The sequence below is a fragment of the Macaca nemestrina genome, chromosome 10 (genome assembly GCF_043159975.1).
Source record: "Macaca nemestrina isolate mMacNem1 chromosome 10, mMacNem.hap1, whole genome shotgun sequence".
In the NCBI taxonomy this organism is placed as follows: domain Eukaryota; kingdom Metazoa; phylum Chordata; class Mammalia; order Primates; family Cercopithecidae; genus Macaca; species Macaca nemestrina.
Genome location: NC_092134.1, coordinates 20,975,942 through 21,002,922, shown reverse-complemented (window position 1 = coordinate 21,002,922; position 26,981 = coordinate 20,975,942). Strand labels below are relative to the sequence as shown.

General features: G+C 39.8%; 1 protein-coding gene across 7 annotated transcripts in view; it reads right to left on the bottom strand.

The window, feature by feature from the left end:
- Nucleotides 1-26,981, bottom strand: part of LOC105493730 (HECT domain E3 ubiquitin protein ligase 4) — a 226,418-nt gene that overhangs the window by 89,357 nt on the left and 110,080 nt on the right. For 3 of the 7 annotated variants that reach the window (XM_071071035.1, XM_071071036.1, XM_071071041.1), the window contains exons 12-29: nucleotides 23,778-24,010; nucleotides 23,254-23,399; nucleotides 20,738-20,808; nucleotides 19,705-19,810; nucleotides 19,010-19,130; nucleotides 17,924-18,052; nucleotides 15,218-15,342; nucleotides 13,020-13,173; nucleotides 12,399-12,499; nucleotides 9,862-10,060; nucleotides 7,602-7,748; nucleotides 5,965-6,069; nucleotides 4,516-4,679; nucleotides 3,694-3,927; nucleotides 1,868-2,060; nucleotides 1,615-1,719; nucleotides 1,022-1,110; nucleotides 466-641 (exon numbers count right to left, since the gene is read on the bottom strand). In XM_071071035.1, coding sequence (XP_070927136.1) covers nucleotides 466-641; nucleotides 1,022-1,110; nucleotides 1,615-1,719; nucleotides 1,868-2,060; nucleotides 3,694-3,927; nucleotides 4,516-4,679; nucleotides 5,965-6,069; nucleotides 7,602-7,748; nucleotides 9,862-10,060; nucleotides 12,399-12,499; nucleotides 13,020-13,173; nucleotides 15,218-15,342; nucleotides 17,924-18,052; nucleotides 19,010-19,130; nucleotides 19,705-19,810; nucleotides 20,738-20,808; nucleotides 23,254-23,399; nucleotides 23,778-24,010 — 2,598 coding nt within the window. The remainder of the gene's footprint in view (nucleotides 1-465; nucleotides 642-1,021; nucleotides 1,111-1,614; nucleotides 1,720-1,867; nucleotides 2,061-3,693; nucleotides 3,928-4,515; nucleotides 4,680-5,964; nucleotides 6,070-7,601; nucleotides 7,749-9,861; nucleotides 10,061-12,398; nucleotides 12,500-13,019; nucleotides 13,174-15,217; nucleotides 15,343-17,923; nucleotides 18,053-19,009; nucleotides 19,131-19,704; nucleotides 19,811-20,737; nucleotides 20,809-23,253; nucleotides 23,400-23,777; nucleotides 24,011-26,981) is intronic. The other 4 variants (XM_071071038.1, XM_071071037.1, XM_071071039.1 and 1 more) reach the window with 4 other exon arrangements.

Here is a 26,981-nt window from a genome sequence, read left to right as displayed (position 1 = left end):
AGGTCAGCAGTTCAAGACCAACCTAGCCAACATAGTGAAACCCCGTCTCTACTAAAAATACAAAAATTAGCCAGGCATGGCAGCATGCACCTGTAGTCCCAGCTACTCGGGAGGCTGAAGCAGAATTGCTTGAACCTGGGAGGCAGAGGTTCCAGTGAGCCGAGATTACGCCACTGCACTCCAGCCTGGGCGACAGAGCGAGACTCAGTCTCAAAAAGTAAAATAATATAAAAGAAACAAGAAGTTGACTACAGGAATTTAATGACATACAAGTATTTCTTTGTTTTTCTTTTGTCACTCAAGTGCTTTGTAGAGAAAGTATAAGGCAAAACTAAATATGTTAAAATTTCCTTTTGTTTTCCTTTCTTGGAGTACCGAAGAGTGAATTTTTCAAAATATAGCTGACGTGTCTTATATGAACAGAGTAGGACCAGAAGCCAATTAGGGGCTATCTTTGAGCAGTACCTGGTGTTTCAGCAGGGGTCCCAGAGATGCTTCTTGTGAGGCCTGACTGGGCCGCGATGGTGACATGCAGCAAAAGCTCGGCTCGGTTCATTAAACTCTTCACTAACGTCTTTGTTTTAGCCAGTGGGTGTGAGGGTTTCTGAATAAGAGAATTCACTTCTTGTAGGAACTTCTCCCTATAAAGAAAGATTGATGTGCATTGAGTTGTTCTCTAGCTTACCAAAAACAACCATTAAAAAAAATGTTTACAAAGAATAAGAGAAGACACAGGGGAAACTAAGCAAAAGTAACCTAATCAACTTACTTCCCTGTTTCCTCATCCAAGGAACAGTGTTAGAAAATTTGGCCACTTCTGGTTTCTTTTTCTGTTTCAAATGCCTATGCTAACTTTTGAAGGTTAAAACCAAAACTTCCAATTTACCAAATGAGTTCCAACTCTAAAATATTTAGTTAAGTTCACAATATAAAAAAATATATCTATTAAGAGACTAGACCTTTACAATGTGTTTTGAGCATCAAGGTGATAATAGCCTTAATAGTTATTAATACCACTAACCTCAGTGATAGGACCATGTTTTCAAGATCATTCCCATCAAAGGAGACTTCCTTCATTGAACACAAAAGTTCTAGTTCTTTCATTTTGTTCTAAAGAAAAAAAAGATGTATGCAGGATCTGCAAGAACCAAGTTTTACTATACATATATTAAAATGAACAGAAAATTTCAGAGAAAAACCACCACCTTTGGTCCATATTTCTATGCTTGAAACTCATTTGTAAGTTATTATTTGATATTTTAATGATTAAGAATGGCATTGACTACTTTCTGGGAATTCTTTCAGGGCTTATAATTTTGCCTATTTTTTGTTTTTTAAGGCTTGAAAGCAAAATTTGACCATGATGACAACTTCCTTATATATCTTTATAAAACTATTAATCATTTAGAAAAACAACCTCATGAGTAATTATTTGTATACTGCATGCTGATCTAATCAATTTTCATTTAACCTCTTTTAAAGAATGGGTACAGTTTTGGAGTGTGCAACATTTTAGGAAATGACATTATTGTACCTCTACACACACACACACACACACACACACACACACACACACACACAATGCCCCAGGGACAAATCATACACTTTGCTCACCTCATTAAAATGGTAATCATAAAAGAAAGGCATGTTGTTCTCCAGTTTCCCCTGCATGGCATCATCAACTTCACTTTGCCATTTTTGTTCCAGTTCTGCAACACTCTAATAAATACATTAAAATAGATGCAAAATAAAAACAAGTACAATTCAAAATTTTAGTCACAATAGTAATTTTAAAAATTAGATCACATTCTAAATTTCTTTAAATTTCCATGAAAGAAATTATTTCCAACAGTTATCAGACATTTACCTGCAGCTGTCTCTCCATGGCATTGAGCTTCTTAAAAGTCTCTCCCATAATTTTACACAATAAATCATATTCTTCAGCATGTTCTTCTTGATATTGGAAATTTATTAGAGATTGCAGTGCATCAACCAAGTTCAAGTGTTTAATAACACAAGATACCACCATTTCCTCCATCACGTCTGGCTGAATTACTTCTCTGTGACCACAATGGAAATTAGTCAGATGTATGCCATGCTCTCAGCTTCTCAATACTGTATTTTATTTTTATTTTTAATTTTTTTAGAGACAGGGTCTCTCCCCCTGTCACCTAGGCTGCAGTTCAGCGGAGCAATCATGGCTCATTGCAGCCTCAAACTCCTGGGTTCAAGGGATCCTCTTGCCTCAGCCTCCTGAGTAGCTGAGACTACAGGTGCATGCTGCCATGCTCAGCTAATTTGAGAAAAAAATTTTAGGGTGGGGGTTTCTCACTATGTTGCTCAGGCTGGTCTTGAACTCCTGGGCTCAAGCAATCCTCTTGACTTGGCCTCCCAAAGTATTGGGATTACAGGCATGAGCCACCATGCCCCAGGCCCAAGAGAGTATTTTATAGGTTGGAGAACTTAGGCTTTGATATAAAGATATTAAATATTCACCACACCTCCTTTGTTACAATAGAGTAAGAGGTATGCATAGTATAATGGCACTGTCGGGAGTCTTATGTTGGCAAATAATTTAGTATATTAACTGATAAAACTGACATTGGCTGATAAAGCTGAAAATCAAGAGTAAAGAGACTTCAGCCTATAATCCTAGCACTTTGGGAGGCCAAGGCAGGTGAATCACTTGAGGTCAGGAGTTCGAGACCAGCCTGGTCAACATGGAGAAACCTCGTCTCTACTAAAAACACAAAAATTAGCTGGCTATAGTGGCATGTCCCTGTAATCCCAGTTACTCGGGAGGCTGAGGCAGGAGAATCTCCTGAACCTGGGAGACGGAGGTTGTAGTAAGCCGAGATCACATCACTGCACTCCAGCCTGGGTGACAGAACGAGACTCCCTCTCAGAAAAAAAAAAAAAGACTTCACTTTCTATGATTGCTATATTTTGAGTTAGAGACATATTAGAGCTGGAAGAGGGCTAAGGCTAAGAAAGGATCTTCAGCAGCATCTATCCACTAATTAATTTTATGCAGTATTATGGCCTGCAGTGTTCAGTGCATATGGATGTTGGGCTGAAAACAATAGTGTTTTCTGTATTTTTTTCATTTCAAATTTCATATATTCTCCAAGTTTTCTCTCTGAAATCCTGCCTCAGGAGGCAGAGCAGAGGCCTGCAAAACAGACTTGACTTTAAGCAAGAACAGCACAGACATTTGTAACTGTAAGTCTGTACATTCTAGATTACAGAACTCCTCACCATTTCTCTAGGCATCAAAAATAAACACATATCTCTAGACTCTGGAAAGTAGAGTAGAGGCTGACTGCTAGTAGAAGGTCAAAACACTAGAGATAAACCTAGCACTTGTCACACTTTAGCATGTATCAGTCACATGGGAAACTTGTTAAGCTGGGCCCCATCCTCAGACCTCCTGATTCAATAGGTGTAAAATGGGGTCCAAGAACTAACAAGCTCCCAAGTGATGCCAATGCTGCTGACTAGGGGACCAAATTTTGAGAGCCCCTAATCTGGAATACTGCCTGGTGGGCCCTCCAGACTCGGTTAATTTTAACACTCATAGAGTAAACATAAAATTAAAGTTTCATTTACTATACCACAGAAGAAATACACCCATTTCAATTGTTTAAACTTTTTTTCCTACTGGGAAAAGTAAAACACTACACAGCAACATACTTTATACTTGGTCTAAATTGAGGTCTAGCACGCCCAGAAATTTCCCTGAGCTTTATCATGATTCCTGGAGGCAGCCTGATCCGAGGCAGATCAAAGTAGTTTCCAACAGGAGGCACGAGGACATCAGAGGGGTAGGTGAATTCTCTGTCTTCCTCTATGGTCAGAGGCAGTGGAGAGGGGCTCGGAGTAAGGGCAGGGGAGATCACGCCATTGGCCTCCACCTGCCACTGGCACCTGAGCAGACAGAAAAGAGGCTCTTCACTTCCTCTCTCATCAAGATTATTGGAAAGCTATTGGATGTTTGCAGACACATCAAACATATGAAGAATCACATTCTGTGTTAATTACTCATCAAACCTTCTCCAGAAGCTAAAGAAAAATGAGCATTGTATGAAAGCCCATCTTTGGGGATCTAGCTCCCCCCCAATATTTAATCATTAAAACTTTTAAATGTACAGAAAAGCTGAAAGAATGACATGGTTAATGTCCACAGACACATTTGTCTAGATTGTACAATAAACATTTGCTGTGTTTGTTTTATCACACATCCACTCATCCTCTTGGGGATCATTCAATTTAATTAGACAATAATTGTGTCAGAGAAAAGCTTATGCAGTTCAAAGATGTAATCTTAAATTTAGTAAAGTAAGGGCCAGAAAGCACTATGGTGTAATTTTCATCTTATTTCTTAGACACAATGACACCCATGAGATTGCCAGGCAGTAGGCACAATCACCCTGGAAATGTACCAAAAGGATTTTTCCACATAAAGTCCTTTTTCCTTTGCAGGCAACACTAGCTCAAATTCAACCTTTTTGTTACCTTTGTAAAAGTTTGGACCGCAATAGCTCCTGACAGGCTTCTTCTTCTTTGGTAATTTCTGGTCCATTGTACAGGATTCTTAACATGGAACAAGCTAACACAGACAGACCTAAAGCCAGGTCTACCAGAAAGGGCAAGCCTCCTGAGACATCCTCCGAAGACTCCTACAATGCAGACAGGGGTAAACCACAATGGTCAGTGTACGCTGGCAGAGGTTGCTACCTGTGCTGCCCCACACTGCACTGTTCCCAACCACAGGGTTCTACAGAGCAGCATCGAGTATCACTGCTAGGGAACATAGGTACAGCACCCAAATCATGACTAGATGGTGGTACTGCAATGACCAGAGTGAAGTCTCAACATAATTCTGAAGAGAAAATAGTTGATCAGACCCCATATACAATAGTACAAATCAAATAAATAGTATAAATGAAATAAAGAAGCCTGACTCTTTGATAGCTTCCTCTTTGTTGTGCCTACCTAAGTATAAACCACTATTTTGTTTTTTCACTTCCATCCTGTGCTCAAACTGTGATATTGTCAATGACTGCAGTGAATTCATTCAAGAAATATTTACTGGGTGTCCTCTGTGTGCCAGCCATTGATCTAGGTGCCTGAGATACATCGGAGAATGAAATGAAGATCCCTGCTCTCATGGAGCTTACATTCTAGCAGTTAATGCCACTCTGGAGAGTCTTAGCGTGGTTAAGCTTAAGAAACATCAAAATCTAAAATACGTTTTTGGAATCAGGCAACTGGAGGGGTCAGTAGGATGTTTAAGTACTCTGGTTTTTTTTTTTTTTTTTTTTAACTTTTGAGACGGAGTCTCACTCTGTCACCCAGGCTGGAGTACAGTGGTACGATCTCAGCTCACTGCAATCTCTGCCTCCCGGTTCAAGTGATTCTCTTCCCTCAGCCTCTCAAGTAGCTAGGACTACAGGTGCCCATCAACACACCCGGCTAATTTTTGTATTTTTAGTAGAGACGGGGTTTCACCAAGTTGGCCAGGCTGATCTCGAACTCCTGACCTCAGTTGATCTGCCCACCTCAGCCTCCCAAAGTACTGGGATTACAAGTGTGAGCCACCATGCTCAGCTGGATGCTTAACTACTCTTAAAACCCAGGATCCAAGTGCTTATTTCTATTAAGTTCTATTGAGTCCTCTTTGCCCTATGGAAAGATGCTGGGGTCAGGTCACCTCCCCAAGCTTTGAAGAGGCAGCCCCAATCAATAGATGTATTTCTGTGCTGCTGAGCTGATATTAGGTCATGGCTAGTTTTATTCTGTAAAAGTACTACTAGCTGCTAGTAGTTGACTGGTGCCAACTAGAAGAGAAAGATGAAAGAGTGACTCATATTCTGCCCTGTTTCCAAGGCGAATATGATGTATGTAATCAAGGCACATAGCAGATAGTACATTTTGTCCACGGCAGTGGTTAGATTCAAGTACCTGAGCGCGAACTGTGCAAGCAAAGCCCCACATGGCTTTATCAGGAGTGTTGTGTTCACGGCCACTTCTCATTTCAAAGGAGAAGGTGACTGTATCTCCTTCCACCTTAAAATTTAAGAGGGGGGTGGGAAATGCACTTTAAAAACAAGATACACAATTTTCAAAAGAGCAATGAATTTCAGAGGTTACTTTCAAAAAGGACCACAGCAATATTTCACTCCTTTTCTCACTTGCTTTTTGATTCAAATTCCATTCCCTTTCATTTAGACACCCAGTCCTTTAAGTGTCTCTCTTGACGAGGTAGCCTTTGGGATGAGGCATCTGTGAAATGGGCCACAGTTGCCCATTAGCAAGATCAAAGTAAAGGTTAATCAAATCTTGAGAATAATTTTTTTTTTTTTTTTTTTTGAGACAAGGTCTTACTCTGTCACCCAGGCTGGAGTGCAGTGGCACAACCATGGCTCACTGCAGCCTCAACCTCCTGGGCTCAAGCAATCCTCCCACTTCAGCCTCCTGAGTAGCTGGAACTATAAGTGTGCGGCACCATGCCCAGCTAATTTTTGTTTTTGTTTTTTTTTTTTTGTAGAGACGAGGTCTCAACTATGTTGCCCAGGTTGGTCTCAAATTCTTGGGCTCAAGCAGTCTGTCCACCTTGGCCTCCCAAAGTGGTGGGATTACAGGCATGAGTCACCTTGCTCGGCCTTGAGCATAATTTCTCTCTCTCTCTTTCTTTTTTTTGAGATGGAGTTTCGCTCTGTCGCCCAGACTGGAGTACAGTGGCGCAATCTTGACTCACTGCAACCTCCGCCTCTTGGGTTTAAATGATTCTCCTGCCTCAGCCTCCTGAGTAGCTGGCATAACAGGTGCGTACCACCATGCCTGACTAATTTTTGTATTTTTAGTAGAGACGGTGTTTCACCATGTTGGCCAGGCTGGTCTCAAACTCCCGACCTCAGGTGATCCGGAGGATCACCTGAGTGATATAGTGCTGGGACTATAGGTGTGAGCAGCTGCACCTGGCCATAATTTCTAACAAATGGCTTGCCATCTATGGCTGAATTAAAGAGGGTCCATAACGTATATGAAATAAAGGCCCTGGACATAGACTTTGGGGACATTTTTGGGTTTTAACAGACATTTCAGTTTATATTCATATCCCAGGCAGATACACAGTAAGTAGTTTGAGGGCCGAATTACAAAGCATGGCACTCATTTCATCAGTTTGAGAATGGATAATTATTTTTGCTCCAAAGGCCCAAATTCATCTGAACACATTAACTCAATACTTTTACACTGCAATGGCCTTGTGGTTCTAGGGTACTTGTCAACAGGGAGTATAGAGGAGAACTAAGCTGGAAAAGATCTAGCAACCCTTTTAATCAACAAGGAAGAAAATGCTGTGACAAATTCTATCAATGGAGCAACTTGTGAAAGGGAGTGAACAGGGGTCTGATGTCCTACAAGTGAAAGGAGGACCATTCTGAATAGGAGTGAGGTGACAGGCCTAGTAAGGTGGCCCCACCTCAACAAAAGCCCCCAGGGCAAATGTTTTTCTGGGATTACAGTTAGTACTTGGACCTGTGAGGACTGCAAGTTCATTTTCTTTTCTAGGAAGCGATTATGACTGGATACCATACCTTCACCAAGTCTTTCGGCCAACCAGTTCCTAAGACACTACGGCTGCCATATCCCAGTGTGTTGCCTCCATATTCAGCAACCTTCCTACTGTTTGTGTTAGGCCCCGCATATATCACCAACTTCAAAACAGAAAATATACTGTTAGACTGTAAAAGAAAAACAAAAACAACATCTACAAATAAAAAGGCTGCAAAAAAAATTGTTCAAAATACAATTATAACCAGGCATTGGTGTCATTATAACTAATATTTCCTGATTTTTTTAGGTATAACTGATACTAGTTTGGATGCAATCAGTCATTGGTATTTACAGGGAAGCCACAGAGTAATAACAATTCTTAATAAAAAGAAGTATATTTTTTATATTAGCACACTTTAATTGGCTTGGGGACCTCACATTAAATAGTTATACTCAGCTATTGTACATCAATATTTTTGAAATAGTTATTTTAATGCTAATTAATAACATATAACTCATTAATAACAGTTTGGCCCCTTAAGTCCTCCCCAAAATTAGTAAAGTGAGCAAATACAGATGGAAATATGATTATATCTAACAGAACAACAAATAAAAGCACCAAAGAAAAAAATCAATGAATAAATAAGAATTTAAAAAAATGCAACAAATTGAAAATAAGCCATATATTCTTAGGATGTTGCTTAATGGTATAAAAAGAAAATGATACAAATTTGGGCCAGAAAGGGGGTGGCTGCTTCTTGGGTCAGTTTTCATGTATCAATACTTCTCTAATTCATGTATAACCAGCTAGCTGACTTTCTAATCGGCAGAAGAAACATTTATAGCTCATTTGGCATTCCACAGGAAAAATAAAGCTCTGGCTTCTGTAAATACCAAACCCTGTCTTCTAATGTGTACTGTGACTGCTTCTCACTGCATCTAACTTCAGATTTAGAAGCTCCATCTTCAGCCCCGAATGCTTATCATTTTGTGATGTCTTACCCTTTGGGGTCTTTTGCTGACACCAGCCAGGGACCACTGGAAAAGTAAATGTACTTTCATCCATGTAGTAAGCCTCTTTGTGCTTCCTCATTTAACACTAATGTCTACTGCAGGCATAAGTTAGCGCATATCAGAAATGCAAAATACAGTTTTTAAAGGAGAAACAAAATGACACCAACTAAAACAGCAGACTCCCATTTCTATATTAAGTCACTTCACCTGAACCTGGGAAATGGGGGTAGCCAATGCCAGGAGCTATGAATTACAGTGGACTGATGGTAGAGATATGCTTCTGAAAGGCCTACTAAAGATCATCTCATATATTTTCTTGGTTCCAGCTAAGGTGAGTTTTGAGGACAAGGCTTTGGTGACACCTGGGAATCTTTACTATCCTAAAAGATAATGGGGAAGAGGATTCTATAACTTGCCCAGAAATGTGTTTCACCATCTCATAGTATATACAGTTAAGAAGTCCTTTATTTTTAACCTAAAAACCTCCCCGGATAGAATGTTTTTAAAAGCCAGCCTCAGAAGTCAGAATCCCCTGCTAGGATTTAAGCCCATTTGCCCTCACACAGTTCACAGGAGAGAGACACAATAGATCACTAACAAGCTACATAAAAATAGTATGCACAAAGCTATTAGATAATCCTCCAGCTGTTCTTTCATATGTTACATATTTCATTAGCCTTTCCCCCTAAGACCACATGACAGGTTACAATTCAATAATTCTAAGTGGAAGAAAATGTTTCAACCCCTAAGATGCTTCCTTTTGTTCATAACTGTTAAGCCACAAGGTTGGAAACTACTCTTCCTCAAAAAAAAAAAAAAAAAAAGTTTAAATAAATATAAACCAGATCCTAGCACCTGTGAAACCCTTCTAAAAAGCCACCTTTTCCCAAAAGATACATGAGAAGCCCCAAGAATTGGGCAGTGAGACCTTTCTAGATGAATGGACATCACACATCTGGGAGAACTTCAAGCACAGAGGGAGGGCAGGGGTAAGCAGAATGAAAAGGAACATTTCCTTCCACTCACATCTAAGCACCTGAAAGCTTACAAAGTACACTTTCAACATATCATTAAAACACTGTTCTTAGACTGCAGAGGTGGTGTTTCTTTAACTTCCTTAAATCACTACCCTTCAAAGATAAGAACTTTATCTTAGAAAAGTTCTCCTTAGAGATAGCTACAGACAGAAATCAGTCAAGAATGGTGACCAGCAGCAAAGAAAAATAAGAAGCATCTAAGAATCAGCTTACTTGAGGTGGAACCAATAATAACCCAGTTCTTACTTACTTTGTCATAGTCATATTGTGAAGAGCATCTGCTATCAAATCTAAGGTACAGGCAGCGAGCTCCTGGGATATGGACCGTTTCTTTAAATTTATAGTTGTCTCTGACGGGGTGGACTGTTTCCACAGTCTTTCCAGCAGCCCATGGGGCAGGAATCTTTAAACCAGTGAGAAATCCTGGCTCTTCCTTCTCTTCTAACATTCTAAACAGAAATAGAGAAAGTGATTTAGCTTAGCAGCCAAGGAAAGGAAAAACAATATAAACATTAAATTGCTCTTTAATTTTCCACAGCATGCAGTATGATAACACTGAGGCTTTTACATGGTTGATATCAGTGGCAATCAGAAACATTTTAAAAATTCCCACATTTAAGGGTTTTTTCTTTCTTTGTTGTTAGATATTTGCTTTTTTTTTCTTTTTTGCCTTTTTCTAGGACAAGAAGCAGAGATATATTTTCATTTTTCTTTCTTTTTCTCAAGGGAGAAGCCCAATTGATATCCAAGAGAAGACCTGATCAACTCTCATTTAAATGTACTCAGGGAAAAAAAAAAAGGTACTGTAAAGGATCTTTAAGATTGGCCACTTTGCAAATCCCACAGGGTTAGCATCCTGTAAAAATTTCCTTTTGTTGATATCTACATGCCAATTGCTGAAAACTCCAGGAGTCTACATAGCTACTTTTCACCGTAATTTTTACTAAGGAAAGGTGCCTTCAAAGGTTCTCTTACCTACTGTAATTGAACTCTCAAGGACAGCATGGAGCCTGAGGTTGCGGAATACAAACTCCTAAGACTTAAACTTAATTGCCACAGAATTCTCTTATTCTTTCAACTCTGAAGCTTGAGCTGCAGAGCCTTACTGTCCAATACAGTAGCTACTAGTCACATGTGGCCATTTCAATTAAATTGAATTTAAATGAAATAAAATTTACAATTCAGCTCCTCAGTCACATTAGCTACACTGCAGACACTCAATAACAACCTGTGGCTATGGAACGAGACAGCACAGATAGAAGTTTGCATCACTGCGAAAAGCTCAATTCCATAGCCCGCTGCTCTAGAGAAACCCAGGAAATCTTTTTAAAAGACAGCTTTAATGCAACATAATTGACATAATAAATTGCACATATTTAAAGCATACAACTTGATAAGTTTGGACATTTGTTATACCATTAAGTTTCCTTCTTCCTCTTTGTAACCACTCCATTTCTCCCCCAGGTGATCATTTATTTGCTGTCACTAGAGATTAGTTTGCATTTTCTAGAGTTTTATATAAATGAAATAATATAGTACGTGACCTAAGGGGACGTGGCTTCTTTCATTCAGGGTTAAGTATTTTGAGATTACATACACACTGTTGTATATAACAATAGTTCATTCCTTTTTATTGCTGATTAGAGTCCATTGTATGACTACATCACAATTTGCTTATCCATTCACTTATTGATGGGCATTCATGTTGTTTCCAGATGGACATTTATGCTGTTTCCAGTTTTGGGCTCTTCTAACCAAAACTGTTACGAACCTTAATGTAAAAGCTTTGTAAGAACCTATGCTTTCTTTTCTTGTGTGAATACCTAAAAGTGAAATAGTTCAGTCATACAATAGGTGTATGTTTAAGTTTTTAAGAAACAGCCAGCAGGGTGCGGTGGCTCACGCCTGTAATCCCAGCACTTTGGGAAGCCGAGGTGGGTGGATCATGAGGTCAGGAGTTCAAAACCAGCCTGGCCAACATGGTAAGACCTCGTCTCTACTAAAAAATACAAAAATTAGCTGGGTGTGGTGGCATACGCATGTAATCCTAGCTACTCATGAGGCTGAGGCAGGAGAATTGCTTGAACCCAGGAGGCAGAGGTTGCAGTGAGCTGAAATGAGCCACTGCACTCCAGCCTGAGTGACTGAGCAAGACTCCGTCTCAGAAAAAAAAAAAAAAAGAAACAGCCAAACTGCCTGTCAAAGTCATAATATTTTACATCCCCATTATTAGCATATAAGAATTTCAGGGGCCGGGCGCGGTGGCTCAAGCCTGTAATCCCAGCACTTTGGGAGGCCGAGGCGGGCGGATCACTAGGTCAGGAGATCGAGACCATCCTGGCTAACACGGTGAAACCCCGTCTCTACTAAAAAATACAAAAAACTAGCCAGGCGAGGTGGCGGGCGCCTGTAGTCCCAGCTACTCAGGAGGCTGAGACAGGAGAATGGCCCGAACCCGGGAGGCGGAGTTTGCAGTGAGCTGAGATCCGGCCACTGCACTCCAGCCTGGGCGGCAGAGCGAGACTCCGTCTCAAAAAAAAAAAAAAAAAAAAAAAAAAGAATTTCAGATCAATTTTGAACTAATCTCTTGCTCCATGGGGAAATTTATTCTAACCAGTTGCTGTAAATCTACAAAGCAATGTTACAGTTATCTAAAATTTTCATTTCGAAGTCTTTTTCTTTTCACATAGATAATCCCTGCTAAAAATCATTTTCATAAAAGGAGTACTAGGCTTTCACCAGAAGAAAACAAGAAAAAGGTTCCTGAAAGGAAGCAGCATTCATTACCTCTCATCAGGGAACAGCCTGCACTTCTGGTCTGGTGCACCACACGGGGAACAGCCCACCTCAGCAAAAACTGGACACTGGGTTTTAAGCAGCAAAGCCGTCTGAAACACAAAAACCATCATTATGTCTTCCAGTGCTACTGTCAGTTATCTAAATGGTATGAGAGCCAAACTTAGAGATCTCTCTTAAATCATCTTTTTACAATCCTAGTCGGCTCTCCTTCACTAAAATATGCTGTGCTACTTAGACAACTTAATATTATTTTACTTAACGCTAGAATGGAATGCATCATTTATATTAGCTACTATTAGCTGGCAAGGACTCAGGAGACAAACTATAATGGTAGGTTTTTAGTAGCATTGTATATTAGCATTTTTATAGCTGATCAGCCATGAACACTTGCTAAAAGATTGCAGTTAGTAATTTAGTCAAACAAATAAAATGCTTTCCCTTGTTATTTGTTTATTTTTATGACACAATATTTTTCTTCATTCCATCATTATTTCCCTTGGTTTCTGAAAGGCAGGATTATGTTTATTCTGCCTTCAGTGAAAGCAAACAGCCACCTTGTGAAGCAGGTTGGCCAAAAAGCAGTTCACTTTGGCACACCAAGGATCATACCTGGCTTGTATAGAGTACCAGCTGCACTAGCTGAGGCATCAGGGCATCGGCCATAATCAGAGTCTGTAAATTTGGATGCATCAGGGAGGTCAGTAACACTGGAAGAAGGTGACCAAGCATAGTAGCCTTAGTAACTTGTTCCAAGCCTTTTAACCTACAAAAAGTTCAAGAAAAACACACAGCCTAAGCAATGCCCAAACATGTGAAGAAGCACTAATGTCATCTTTATCTGACAATTTCTCCTAAACTGCACCTCCTTAAACCACTTAACCACTTTCAGTGATAGCAATTCAGTCCACAAATTTTCCACCTTCTGCCACTGAGGGAGAGGGGAAGAACAGAAAGAAAGCTATTAATAGATTTCACCTTCAGTCTCTGATTTTTGCCAAAAAATTTATAAGCTGCCTTTTTTTTTTTTTTTTTTTGACAGGGTCTCACTCTGTCACCCAGGCTGGAGTGCAGTAGTACAATCACAGCTCACTGCAGCCTTGATCTCCTGGGTACAAGTGATCCTCCCACCTCGGCCTCCCAAACTGTTGGGATTACAGGTGTATGAACCACTTATGTTCTAGGTTCTAGGTTGCTACATGGTGCATTTCATAGCACCTTTGAAGTACTTTACAAATGGATTCTAAAATGTCAATGGTTACTACCTGTAAAGTTCCCTTGCCTCTGGGGCTGCTGGTCACTATGCTACACAGTGACTCTAAAAAGGAGGAAGTGAATGGCTACAACATTGATTCACCTGGAATTAACATTGATTCACCTGGATGTCAGAGCTGTGACATCCATTACTGGTCTAGAGAAATTGAGGCTTGTCTGGGGCATGCAGAAGCAGGCAGATTTCTTCCCCCAATTTTTTTTTTATTACGGTAAAATAAACATAGCATAACATTTACCATCTTAGCCATTTTAAGGTACATTTCACTGTTATTAAATAATGTTGTGCAACCATCACCATCATCCATCTCCACAACTCTTTTTGTGTTATAAAACCCAAACTCTATACCCATTAAGCAATAACTCCTCATTTTTCCCTTGCCCCCAGCCCCCGGTAAACACCATTCTACTTTCTGTCTCTATGATTTTGACTCATATAAGTAGGCAAATTTTTAATTTATCTTTAAAATCACATTTTTAATATCCCTGTCCTCTGCTAGAAGAATTAAGGAATGCAGAAAGAAAGGATTATGTAAATTCCTTAAGGCTACTTAGGATATTGGTAGTGGAACCAGAAACCCAGGCTCTCCCATTAGACTGAACTACGTATTACTAAGCCTCAATGCAACACCTATCTGGGTTATATTGTTCTCAATCCCAACCTCCTATCTGCTCTCTGGGAGTGGGTAAGAACCAAGTCCATAGGAACAGACAGGGTTACGGAAGCAAAAATTACACTGTAGGATTCTTTTAGATCTACAGCTCCAACATGCAAATCGTCAAAAAACACAGTATGCAATGCACCTCTAAAATCAAACCAGAGCAGAATTTTGTCTTTTTTTTTTTTTTTGAGACGGAGTCTCGCTCTGTCGCCCAGGCTGGAGTGCAGTGGCGCAATCTCGGCTCACTGCAAGCTCCGCCTCCGGGGTTCAGGCCATTCTCCTGCCTTAGCCTCCCCACTAGCTGGAACTACAGGTGCCTGCCACCATGCCCAGCTAATTTTTTTTTCTTGTATTTTTAGTAGAGACGGGGTTACAGCAGAAATTTTAATGTGAAGGGCTGAGAAAGGGCTTTATTACTGTGAAAGAGAGGTCAGACATGTATTTGGAGAAGTAAAATTACAGTAAAATCTTGAGGCACCACATCAGTGTCATCCTTTGTGTAGCAGTTGACAAGTCACTTATTCCTCCCAAAAGTCTTTATCATGAGGAAACTAAGTGTGCATGGTGCTGACCTCGATAATTAAAGGAAAGGCCATTTTGGGAGTGATGGCAGTAGAAGTCTCAAGTGGCAGAGATTAGGCCGTGCCCTCCACAACTTCGCTACCCTTAGATCATGGCTGTTGGCCCAATCTCACCTGAAAGCACACGAAAGAGTGTGACTGCACTTGGCTTTCAAACACTTGCCCTTTTAGCCTATTCTCACAAAAATCTCTCTATATAAAATTGATCCTTCTATATTCTAAAAATATTTAATTTCAATAAACAAATTTTTCTTCCCACAGGGCAGCTGGTCACAGCTCACCATCCATTCCTTACCTCTGCTCACGGTCTGCTATGTCACTATTTATGAGGGCAGTTGTGACCTGCTGCAGCATTTCCAACACTTCATCACATCCAGTCAGGATTTGGGTGGCAAGAGCCAAAATACTGACTTTTAGCTCCTAGGCAGAAAATATCATCATATTATTTTTAAGCTTTGTGACGAACATACGTTCACAATGACAACATGAAATGATGTATTTAATGATGCATTTCCAAATGAAATAATGAGGTGGCCAGAATAAGCCCAAAGCAGTAAATTCTGCTAGAATGACAAGTAGCAAATTGGGAGGCCAAGGTCTGGAGAGCTGACAGAAATATGCAGTATTTCAGAGGGATCACACTGAGTCCCTAGGAGAAAAGGCTCCCATCCCAGCCAGCACAAGAAATATCTCCCATCCCATCCAGCACAAGAGAGCTCCTGGTGGCCAGCCCAGAAACTGTCCAGGTGGAAGACTGCCTTGGGTGGTATGAGGATAGCTAAAGAGAAAAACAGAACAGTAAAATGCGCATGTAGAGGCGGTGAATAAAATGAGACAAAAACACAACATTCTGAAACAGTACAAGTGACCTTTTACTCAATGTCCTAAAGCCATCACAGTTAAAAACAGGCAGTTAAAAAAATTCAATTAAGGTAGCAAGCAGTTACAGGCTATTAAACATTAAAATAACTATTACAGAGTTCGTGGGAGTACAAATACTAAATAATGTGTTAAGGACTAGCTAACATTATAGAAATGTTTAGTTTACAATGATTTTCAGTTAAAAAAATACAAACTCTTTAGGGGACATGTTTCCCCAGAAACCTAGACAACTGAGCCTATTCAGCCTTTCCTAAGAGTCTTTACCTTTCTCTCTATGGTTTAATTAAGAATTTACTAAGGCTACGCCAGGCACGGTGGCTCATGCCTATAATCCTAGCACTTTGGGAGGCTGAGGCAGGTGGATCGCTTGAGGTTAGGAGTTCAAGATCAGTCTGGACAACACGTTAAACCCCGTCTCTACTAAAAATACAAAAATTAGCTAGGCATGGTGGCACACATCTGTAATCCCAGCTACTCGGGAGACTGAGGCAGGAGAATCACTTGAACCCAGGAGATGGAGGTTGCAGTGAGCCAGATTGCACCATGGCACTCTAGCCTGGGCAACAAAGCGAGACTCCATCTCAAAAAACCAAAAAAACAAAAAAGAATCTACTAAGGCTAAAATTTAGCCTTCAAATAGAAAAAACTTTCTCATTGTTGGAATTTTCCGGGGTCTTTATTATTATTGTTATTTTTTGAGGCAGAGTCTCACTCTGCCACCCAGGCTGGAGTGCAGTGGCGTGATCAGGGCTCCCTGCGACCTCTACCTCCTGGGTTCAAGCAATTCTCATGCCTCAGCCTCCCAAGTAGCTGGAATTACAGGGGAGTACCATCACGCCTGGCTAATTTTTGTATTTTTCAGTAGAGACGGGGTTTTGCCATGTTGGCCAGGCTGATCTCGAACTCTTGGCCTGAAGTGATCCACCTGCCTCAGCCTCCCAAAGTGCTAAGATTACAGGTGTCAGCCACCACACCTAGCTGTTATAAGTATTATTGAGATTTTTTTTTATCATTAAGAGAGTAGGAATTCTGAACTAATGATAAGCCAAATCATGTTTTAAGTCACACTAATGACATGCACAATCATCTACTGACTCCATACCACATGGCAGCAAAGTGCCAGGTATTTACAGGGCTTGTTGTTAATACAGCAACTTTACAAAGAAGATGTTATTGTCCCTTTTTACTGATGAGAAAACTAAGGCAAGAGAAGTTAAATAAATATTATCAACAACTTAAATTAAAAGTGCATGTATGTCTGCCTATTTGAAAATGGATTATACAATGAAATAAACTCAAGTACAATAAGTACAAACTATCAGATGTATGATTTACATAGTATATATGCATGAAGGAGTAAGAAAGGGGCAAACTGCATTGGTTTTTATCTTCAACTATGGCTTCCTTGGTTGATTTTTCAGTGTTTAACATTTTAAGAAAGAATAAAGTTCTTGTTGATTTCTCTGATTCTCCCACAAAGATGAAATTCTGAAGAACAATGCAAACAACAGCCTTGAGCATCTGTCAAAATTATAACAACCACGGCTATAAAAAAATCTTTGGACTGCTATAAATTGTCAAGTGGGAACAAGTTAGTGAGTTTACACAGAAGCTAATTTAAAAATAATTATAGAAAATGAAATTGACTATAGGTTTAGAAATTAGATTATTTCATACAAAAATTGTGAAAATTATAACCTTTTAAAAGTTATTTTAATCAAGAGAATATAATAAACCATCAAAAATTTTGAAATTATTTAATGCTCCAAGATTGATTTATACATACATACATATATATATGTCTATGTAACTGTAACTTTCAGGTACACATGAGATCACTTGTAAGTGCCATATTTTATAGTTCTTAAAAGAAGATGGAAGTAAACAAAGGCACAAAAAGGTTGACAGGAGCACATGGATGACACATTATGAGTGTCACAAGTAGGTGACTACTGAGCAATGACATAAAAAATCTATGGAATGAGTGGCCTAATGTTACCTCTCACAAGAATATAAGCCACAAGGTGAATTCTGACATCATAATACACAGAAATTTAGCCAATTAAGCTGCTTTTCACACTGGGTAGAACGCATCGTTAAAATAAAGCTTGGTGTTTACCTGTACCTTCAATGTCTCTCCCTGCAAGGAGCTGTCACTGTCATCATTCTCATCAGGTTTAATCAAAATAGTGTTACTGAGAAGGTGATTCTGAACTGCCATCAGATAGCGCAGGCAGGAGGATGCAGCCTTTAATACAAATAAGGGCATTTAAATGATCTAAACCCTACTGAAAGAGCGATCATGTAATCCTCACGTTTTTAAAAGATTTTGACAAAGAAAACAAAAAGAGAAAGTACACAAAACAGACCAAGTTAGTTTTTCAGGTGACTTATTTCCACATGGCTTTCCATGCATACTCTGACACATTTACTATAACTTTCTGCCTTTTGGTACACAATCCTCACTAATTAGAATACTTACTTGAATTTTTGCCTCTTAATAATTATCCTTCCTCCTCCCTCTCACACACATCTCCATTACAGAAGAATACCCAAACCCTTAAAAGAATCTTTTGATTCCTACTGGTCTCTATAAAACACCCATGGTTTAGAAAACAATGTAAAATTAAAAATTAATAAGGGAAAAACACTCTCACTAGATAAAACAAAAACCCCCAAATCTGATCAATTTATTGCATCAAGCAATTTAAGCAGGGGGAATAGTCTTTGGAAAGTTTTTCAAGTGCATTTGTCTAGGTCTACATTTCTAGGGTAAGGAGTCATCCACTGACTTTCATAAATTATTATTATTTGAGACGAAGTCTTGCTCTGTCACCCAGGCTGGAGTGTGGTGGCGCAATCTCAGCTCACTGTAATCTCCACCTCCTGGGTTCACGTGATTGTCCTGCCTCAGCCTCTTAAGTAGCTGGGATTACTAATGTGCGCCATCACACCCGGCTAATTTTTGTATTATTAGTAGAGATGGGGTTTCACCATGTTGGTCAGACTGGTCTTGAACTCCTGACCTCAGGTGATCCACCCACCTTGGCCTCCCAAAGTGCTGGGATTACAGGCATGAGCCACTGCGCCCGGCCTTTCATAAATTATTTTAAGTCTGTATGTATGTACACACCTGTCAATACAATAAAATGAAAACAGGGATGCTTGATATAATTTTGCTTTCATTAAACACATTTTTACTTACAGGCACAGTTGAAAGGAGCTTTTGAAAATCATCTTTAGAGACAGTTTGGCACTTGGTGATTAAGATACAGGATTCTCGTACAACAATCTTCAGAATGTAGTGTAAAAGTTCATCATTTAGTCTTTAAAGTGCAGGAAAAATGTTTATTGATGGTTTATTCATAAAAGGATAAATTTTATATAATTAGTATAAGATAACAAATAGAAGATACATAATTGATTCTGTAAGCAAATCACCTTAGTAATAATGCTAATAACTAGGTACACTATTTAAATCAAACTTATAGAAATCAAATGGCACCCAACTATAAAGTCAAAGTATTTTATAAATAACATAGAAAAACAACACCTTCGTCTGCTTCACCAGCTCTAACACACATACTCAGCCTTTCTCATAAACCAGCAATTTGGACAATACTCTGAACCAAGATCTCCTAAATAAGTTCCATCTGTTATTTTTGCTAAAGACCCTTTCCCCAAGCCCAACTTACTTTACTGATAAAACTGAAATGTGCAATTATCAGTTCTGAGGGGAACTATAGAATCTATTATCTTTCATCTGGTCCATGCTTTAGGTTTAACATGCTAACGATCATATTAATTATAACAGGAGACTAAAGTTGATCAAACACATTGAAATGAAAACTAATGACTGAGAACACAAAGGCTAGGAGTGAATAATATAACTTGTGTCACCTGTAATGATCATCTTCATCGCTGCCAAATCGGTTGTTTTGGAGCTGTTCGGCCAGGTTGGTTAGGATCACATCCCGTAGCTGGGAGAGTCCACTGTTTCTCTCTCCTAACAGAATAAAGCTCCATCAACTACCCTGGTAATGACTCCTCGAAAACTGATGCTATTTTTAAAAAGTTTTTAAACAAATAGATTCTCGGCAAGCTAGGGGCACCAGACATACGGACTTATACAAATAAAAGCAGCAAAAATGACATCACAATGAATCCGACTTTTTAACCAGCATCCTGATTAAAGTGTAATTACCTTCTTGATATATTATGAAGTGTGATTTTTCATTCCTTAATATTGCTTTTAAATGCCAACTGTCTTTAACACAGTACCTTTTGTTGTGTTGTTTAGTGTAACTTAAAATGTTAGGCTCCAATGTGTGAAGACAAGTGGCTTAGAAATCACCAATAAGTGATCATTTTATTTGTTAAACATCTATAGTCACATACATTATGCTAAGCAGTGGAGACAGTTTATAAAGCTTGAAGATATATAAAACACGGTTTTTGCTTTCAATCTGGTTGAAATGTAAGCATATATGCAGATACGTTCTTTCTTTCTTTCTTTCTTTTTGAGACAGGGTCTGGCTCTGTTGCCCAGGCTAGAGTGTAGTTGTGTCACCATAGCTCACTGCAGCCTCAACCTCCTGGGCGGAAGCAATCCTCCTGCCTCAGACTCCTGAGTAGCTGGGACAACAAGGTATGGGCCACCATGGCCAGCTAATTGTTTTTATTTTTTGTAGTGTCAGGGTCTTGCTATGCTGTCCAGGCTGGTCTTGAGCTCCTGGGTCAAGTGATCCTCTCGCCTCAGCCTACCAAAGTGCTGGGATTACAGGTGTGATCCACTGTGCCTGGCCTGCAGATACATTTTTAAGATATGCTAACTAACATATATGAAGAAGTATCAATTATCTTAATACGCAGTTGTTTCTTTCGGGACAAAAAAAGGACGGCTGTTCAAAGATAATTAAAGGATAATTCTTACCTTCTGTTAAGACCAGTTTAAGTAAGTTATTGATTTCAGTTTCACCTGGGTACAAGATATTTAAACCAGAGCTGAAATGATAAAAAAGTCAAAAACATTTAAGCAAAAATTCTAGAAAATCAAAACTCTAAATATTTAAATTCTTATTTTTATTAAAGATGTCAATTTGATTATATAAAACTGTGAAAAAACTTTTATCACTAAAAAGGCATTAAAAAAATTTGAGACAGGGTCTCAATATGTTGCCCAGGTTAATTAAACTCCTGAGCTCAAGCGATCCCCCTGCCTTGTCCTCCCAAAGTGCTCGGATTGCAGGTGTGAGCTACTGCACCTGGCCTAAAAAGGCATTTGAATCTAAATTCACTGTCACGATACAGTCCAATCACTTCCCTGATAAATGTCATCCCTCTCCTCCTCTTCCTGTGAATTACCAAAATAAGTTACTTGGGGTTAGATGCAGAACTGGTTAAAAAGAATTGGTAAGCTATGAAAAGTCAATGTAGTCAAGCCTACATATATCAATTGTGCCTCCCCAAAAAAACAATTAAGAAAGTAAATTGCTAATTCTCAGCTTTTTCAAAGAGAAGGGAAGAACAACATTGCAAATGGCATCAGAATCTTTTTTCTTTTCATTAATTTATTTGTGTGTGTGCGTGCGTGTGTGTGTTTTAGATAGGATCTCACTGTCGCCCAGGCTGGAATGCATGGAGTGCAGTGGTGTGATCTCGGCACATTGCAGCCTTGACCTCCCAGGCTCAAGTGATCCTCCCACCTCAGTCTCCCAAATAGCTGGGACTACAGGTGCTTGCCAGGGCATTGGGCTAATTTTGTTTTTATTTTTATTTTTTTGTAGAGACAAGGTCTTACTATGTTGCCCAGACTGGTCTCAAACCTGGCCTCAGCGATCCTCCTGCCATGGCCCCTCGAAGTGCTGGGATTATAGGTATGAGCTACCGCATTCAGCCTCTTTTCTTTTTTTTTTTTTTTTGAGACAGAGTTTCGCTCTTTTTGCCCAGGCTGGAGTGCAATGGCGCGATCTCGGCTCACCGCAACCTCCGCCTCCCGGGTTCAAGCGATTCTCCTGCCTCAGCCTCCCAAGTAGCTGGGATTACAGGCATGTGCCACCACCCCGGCTAATTTTGTATTTTTACGGGGTTTCTCCATGTTGGTCAGGCTGGTCTTGAACTCCCGACCTCAGGTGATCCACCTGCCTCGGCCTCCCAAAGTGCTGGGATTACAAGCGTGAGCCACCGCTCCCGGCTAGCCTCTTTTCTTTTTTAATTGAGGTTTAACATTTAATCAAGTGCACATAGTTACAGTGTACAATCTGATAAGTCTGACATATGTATACACCAAAGAAACCATCACCATAATCAAGATAGTGAATATACCCATCCCCTCCAAAAGTTTCCTCAGAGCACCAGATTTCAATCACTGCCTTAATGCTCCACAGAAAGAGATGTGAAGCATAATGCGCTGTGGAAGGAAAACAACTTCCTGTCATCTATGCTCACCCCTGTCATACAGATCTTTCAGATCAACCATTCAGCTCTCTCTTGGAAACTAAATTATAGTTATAGTCACTTTAAGGCTGTATTCCTGTATAAAAGCTCGCTGAGTCCAGGCATGGTGGCTCACACCTGTAATCCCAGCACTTTGGGAGGCCAAGGTGGGTGGATCATCTGAGGTCAGGAGTTTGAGACCAGCCTGGCCAACATGGTGAAACCCCATCTCTACTAAAAATACAAAAATTAGCCAGGCATGGTGGCAGGTGCCTGTAATCCCAGCTACTTGAGAGGCTGACGCAGGAGAATCACTTGAACCTGGGAGGCAGAGGTTGCGGTGAGCTGAAATCGCACCACTGCACTCAAGCCTGGGCAACAAGAGTAAAACTCTGTCTCAAAAAAGCAAAAAGAAAAAAAGTTCACTGAACTAAAAAAAACAAAAAAAGACTGACAAGAAATAGAAAATGGCCTATAAATTCTGCTCTCTTGTCTCAAAAGCTTTAAACAGGTTGATAAAGACTTGCATTTTTGAGCACTTACTTTGCATCAGGCCTTACCTTAGGAAAACCTCACAGACCCATAAAATAGGTGCTATTTTTATGCTCATCTTACAGCTAAGGAAATGCGAACCTTAAACCAAGGTCACACTAGTGAGTGGCAAAGTCTAGAACCCAGATCTGCCTGTTGCCAAAGCCTGCTTCTTAACCACGCTGCCACACTCTGCAAAATGAGAACATCAGCCTGCAAATAATCAAAATATCCACTTAAAGGGTTTTTTTTTTTTTTTTTAGATCCAAACAGTGAGATAAGGAAATGCAAGTACACAGTTGGCTTTGGTCCTCTACAGGTGGGGCTACAAACCCCTCTTCAGTGAAATTATCCCCAATCTATGAGGTCCTGACTGTGGGATGGGGTAAGAGGCATTTATACTACCAGCTTTCAGGGAGGATTACAATGCCTTGCAGAAGAACCATTTTGCAGAGAGCACTACGAAAATCATTAGCTGTTTACCTGATGGCAAGGCAGACTTCCTTCTGAATCTCAGGGCAAATTTGATCTTTTGGTGCCATCAACAACTGCCAAAGAAGCAATCCCGACCGTCGAATGATGTCTCGATTCCTTTCAGTTTGTGGGCTGAAGAAAAATTTAAATACCACCTACAGAAACATAAGGAGTCTATCTAAAAATGCTAATTCTACTGGGGATAAAATTATCCCTACAAAGAAAGTACATGGTAGATACCCTATGAACAAATAAACCAGGTGGATTTTTTTTAACCACAATCTCTTCTATTGTGTAATGGTATAATTATAGTAAATATTTTGCATATATTAATTGTAATAAGCTATGTATAGCAATACTCCATTAATCACAGTGCAATGAATACGATAATTCTAACTACAGGATTAGAAGGTGGTAGGATACAGAACAGGAAAGTCATTAAATTTTTCTTCTGGTAAAAACGAACTGGCTGAAGCCAAGGTTTGCGTTTCCTTTTCTCTATCATCTTATTTATCTCCAAACAATGTATTTACCTGAAAGACAACGAGAATGCAGCGTATAATACAGGTATCTCCATTAACCATGGCCTTCTCCATAATGTCACAAATACTGCTAAGATGGTGTGCTTCAATTGGATGCTGCTTGCCCAAGACACTTGTGATTGGAAGATTGGGGTTGGTGGCAAGAAGATTAAGTTGGTGTATGCACATCGCACCAACGTGGTGCAATAATTGGTTTATAACCTCATTCGTGGTTATAGCCTCTTCTAGAAGATGAAAAGGAAACTGAGTGAGGAAAGACATCTCTATGGGTGGTCCCCAAAGAACAGACCTCTGACATACAAAAGGTGTGTGCACACTAGAAAAGGGTATTTTGGCTATAATCTCTTTCACTGCTGCCAGAGAACCCTTCTCCCTGCCACAGGTGCTGGGGTGAAAACACTTCAGGAGTTCATTTGTTTGGAATGGAAGTAGCTACCACTTACTGAGCCCTTTTTATATGCTGAAGAATGGACTGAATGCTTTACATGGTTCTCAACTTAGACTATTTTAGCCCTGTTTTGTAGAGCAATAAACCAAGAGTCACAGAAGTTAAGGAACTTGCCCTAGGTCACATAGCTAAGAAGTGGTAGAACCAGGATTTGGATTCAGGCCACCTCAGTCCACAGCCCCTGAGGTAACCCCTGCTGGTAACCACTCTAGTAAAACCTCTCCATATCCTATGGCTGCTCCATATTAGAACCCCTGTCTATAAATAGTTCCTCATGTTTTGACATGTTAAGCTGAAAATGCCCATTAGATAACCAAGTGGAAGTGAATCCATAGTCTGGCGTTCAGGCAAGAGGCTTGTGAGTCAGTAATACAAAGTGGACTTTCTTTTCTACTTTTTGCTTTTTCAAAAAAATAGCTTTATCAAGATATAATTTATATTCCATAAAACTCGCCCACTCTAAATGCACAACTCACCAAGTTTTAGTAAATTTACACAAACACCAAATTCGAGAGTGAAAGCTGAGAAAAAAAACTGACCCTAGAGATAATAATTACTGTGCTGATAAACATTCGTCTATCCACATGAACTGGCTTTGGTCCTCTGAAGGACCAAGTCTACAAGTTCTCTGATACACTTTTTCTAGGAGGTGGAGCTTAATTACCCTTCCCTTCAGTGTAGTTGAGACTAACAGAGTATTGAAAGGGAGAAGTAGTAATTTTATAGTGGAGAAACCTGGCAGATATCATTTAAACCAAGTGATCAGTTTTTATTATCACTAGTAATAAGTCATGTCAATACCATGTACCTTGGAATAGATGTAATGTGAAGGGGATATCGCTTCTGTGGTATTCTTCCCCCAATCTATAACTTCAGTTTAACCAAAAGAAAGCATCAGATGAACCCACAGGGAAGGACATTCTATTCTACAAACGTCTGACTAGTACTCCCCAGGTGTCCTGTTCTGCTGTTCAGACAGAACAACTCTACCAATCTATGGTCCAGGTTTGCTGCTTTCTTCTCCCAGCAGCTCAAATCTGCTGTTGAGCCACTCTACTGAATTTTTCTTTTCAAACCCGGAATTTCCATTTTCTTGTTGTTGTTGTTGTTTTTAAATAATCTCTTTACTGAAATTCTCAATTTGCTTGATCATAGTCATCATATTTACCTTTGATTTTTTTAAACTTGGATTCCTTTAGTTCTTTAAATGCATTTATAACGGCTGCTTTAAGTCTTCATCTGACTTTAAAGTCATTAGTCCAACATCTGCGTTTCTCCTGCATTGCGTGGTTACTGATTTTTCTGCTCAGTTTATTTTCTCAAATACTTGTTTCTTTCTTTCTTTCATTTATTTATTTATTTATTTATTTTATCTTATCTTATTTTATTTTTTTGAGATGGAGTTTCACTCTTGTTGCCCCGGCTGGTATGCAATGGCATGATCGAGGCTCACTGCAACCTCAGCCTCCCAGTTCAAGTGATTCTCCTGCCCCAGCCTCCCAAGTAGCTGAGACTACAGGCGCCTGCCATCATGCTCAGCTAATTTTTATGTGTTTTTAGTACAGATGGGGTTTCACCATGTTGGCCAGGCTGGTCTCGAATTCCTGACCTCAGGTGATCTGCCCACCTCGGCCTCCCAAAGTGCTGGGATTACAGGCGTGAGCCACCACGCCCAGCTCCATTTATTTTTAATTATTCTTGTTTTTCTTTTTCAGCCTGGCTTCCTAGGGGTCACCCCTATCTGTATTCCTTAGTGGTTGTCAACCAATGATTGTACTCCAACACCTTGAGCCAGCAACACTTTCACCCTGGATGGATCTGTGTGTTTTGGGGGAAGTGCAGCAAAGTTCACAGGGTTTTAAACTCTGCTCTGGTTTTTGCTTCCTGTTGGGCCCTCTCACATCTTTGCATGTGTATGCAGACTCATGTTTCGCCAGAATTGTGCGAGTAGCTTAGGCTGTCTTAGGCCTCTTCTGTGTAGGCGTGTGGTCCCCCACAGCTTTCTCACTATCCAGATCTCACTAGTAAACTTCTAGCTAGTCAGCTGGGCCACTGCTTGCCCTAACTGGGATCAAGATCTAAGGCCTGCTGAGCCACAGGTCTCTGTTTGTTTGCCACCAAGATGACTACTGTTACTGACAATGCTACTGGACATGAGGTTTTTCCACGCTCTGCTCCCTATCAAGTCAGCCCCCTCTGGCAGCAAAGCTGCTGCTTTTCACAGTCTTCCCCACCCTGAGAGAATTATTATGCTGACCAAGCTTGAGGTGGTCAGCACAGTAATTCTCCCACAGCAGACTGAGGTGGAGGATCGGAGCAGTTCTAGTACCCAAAGTTCAGGGCTTTTTAAAATGAATAACAACTCTCAATTTGGTGTATGCCTTGGCAATTTCCAGAGCCTGGAAATAGTTGTTTTTGATAATTACCTGTTTTAGTGTTGCTTTATGGGTAGGGGACTTGCTGAGTGATTAATTCCTCCGTATTAGCATAGTTGACTTTAAAACCACAAGATTTTAAGTTAATATTAACTTAATATTAAGAATGTTCATATTAATATTAAAAAATACAAAGGTCCTTCACTGGTAATTCCATCTAAGTTTGTATATAAATAAGTCATTATCAATGCAAAACATTACAACAGCATACAATCCCATGCCAAATACAAATAATTTTTGCAACAAAGTTCCAACAATTTCAGGAAGGACATAACAATTTTCCTTTAAAAAAGTCTATTGACCACCTCAAAA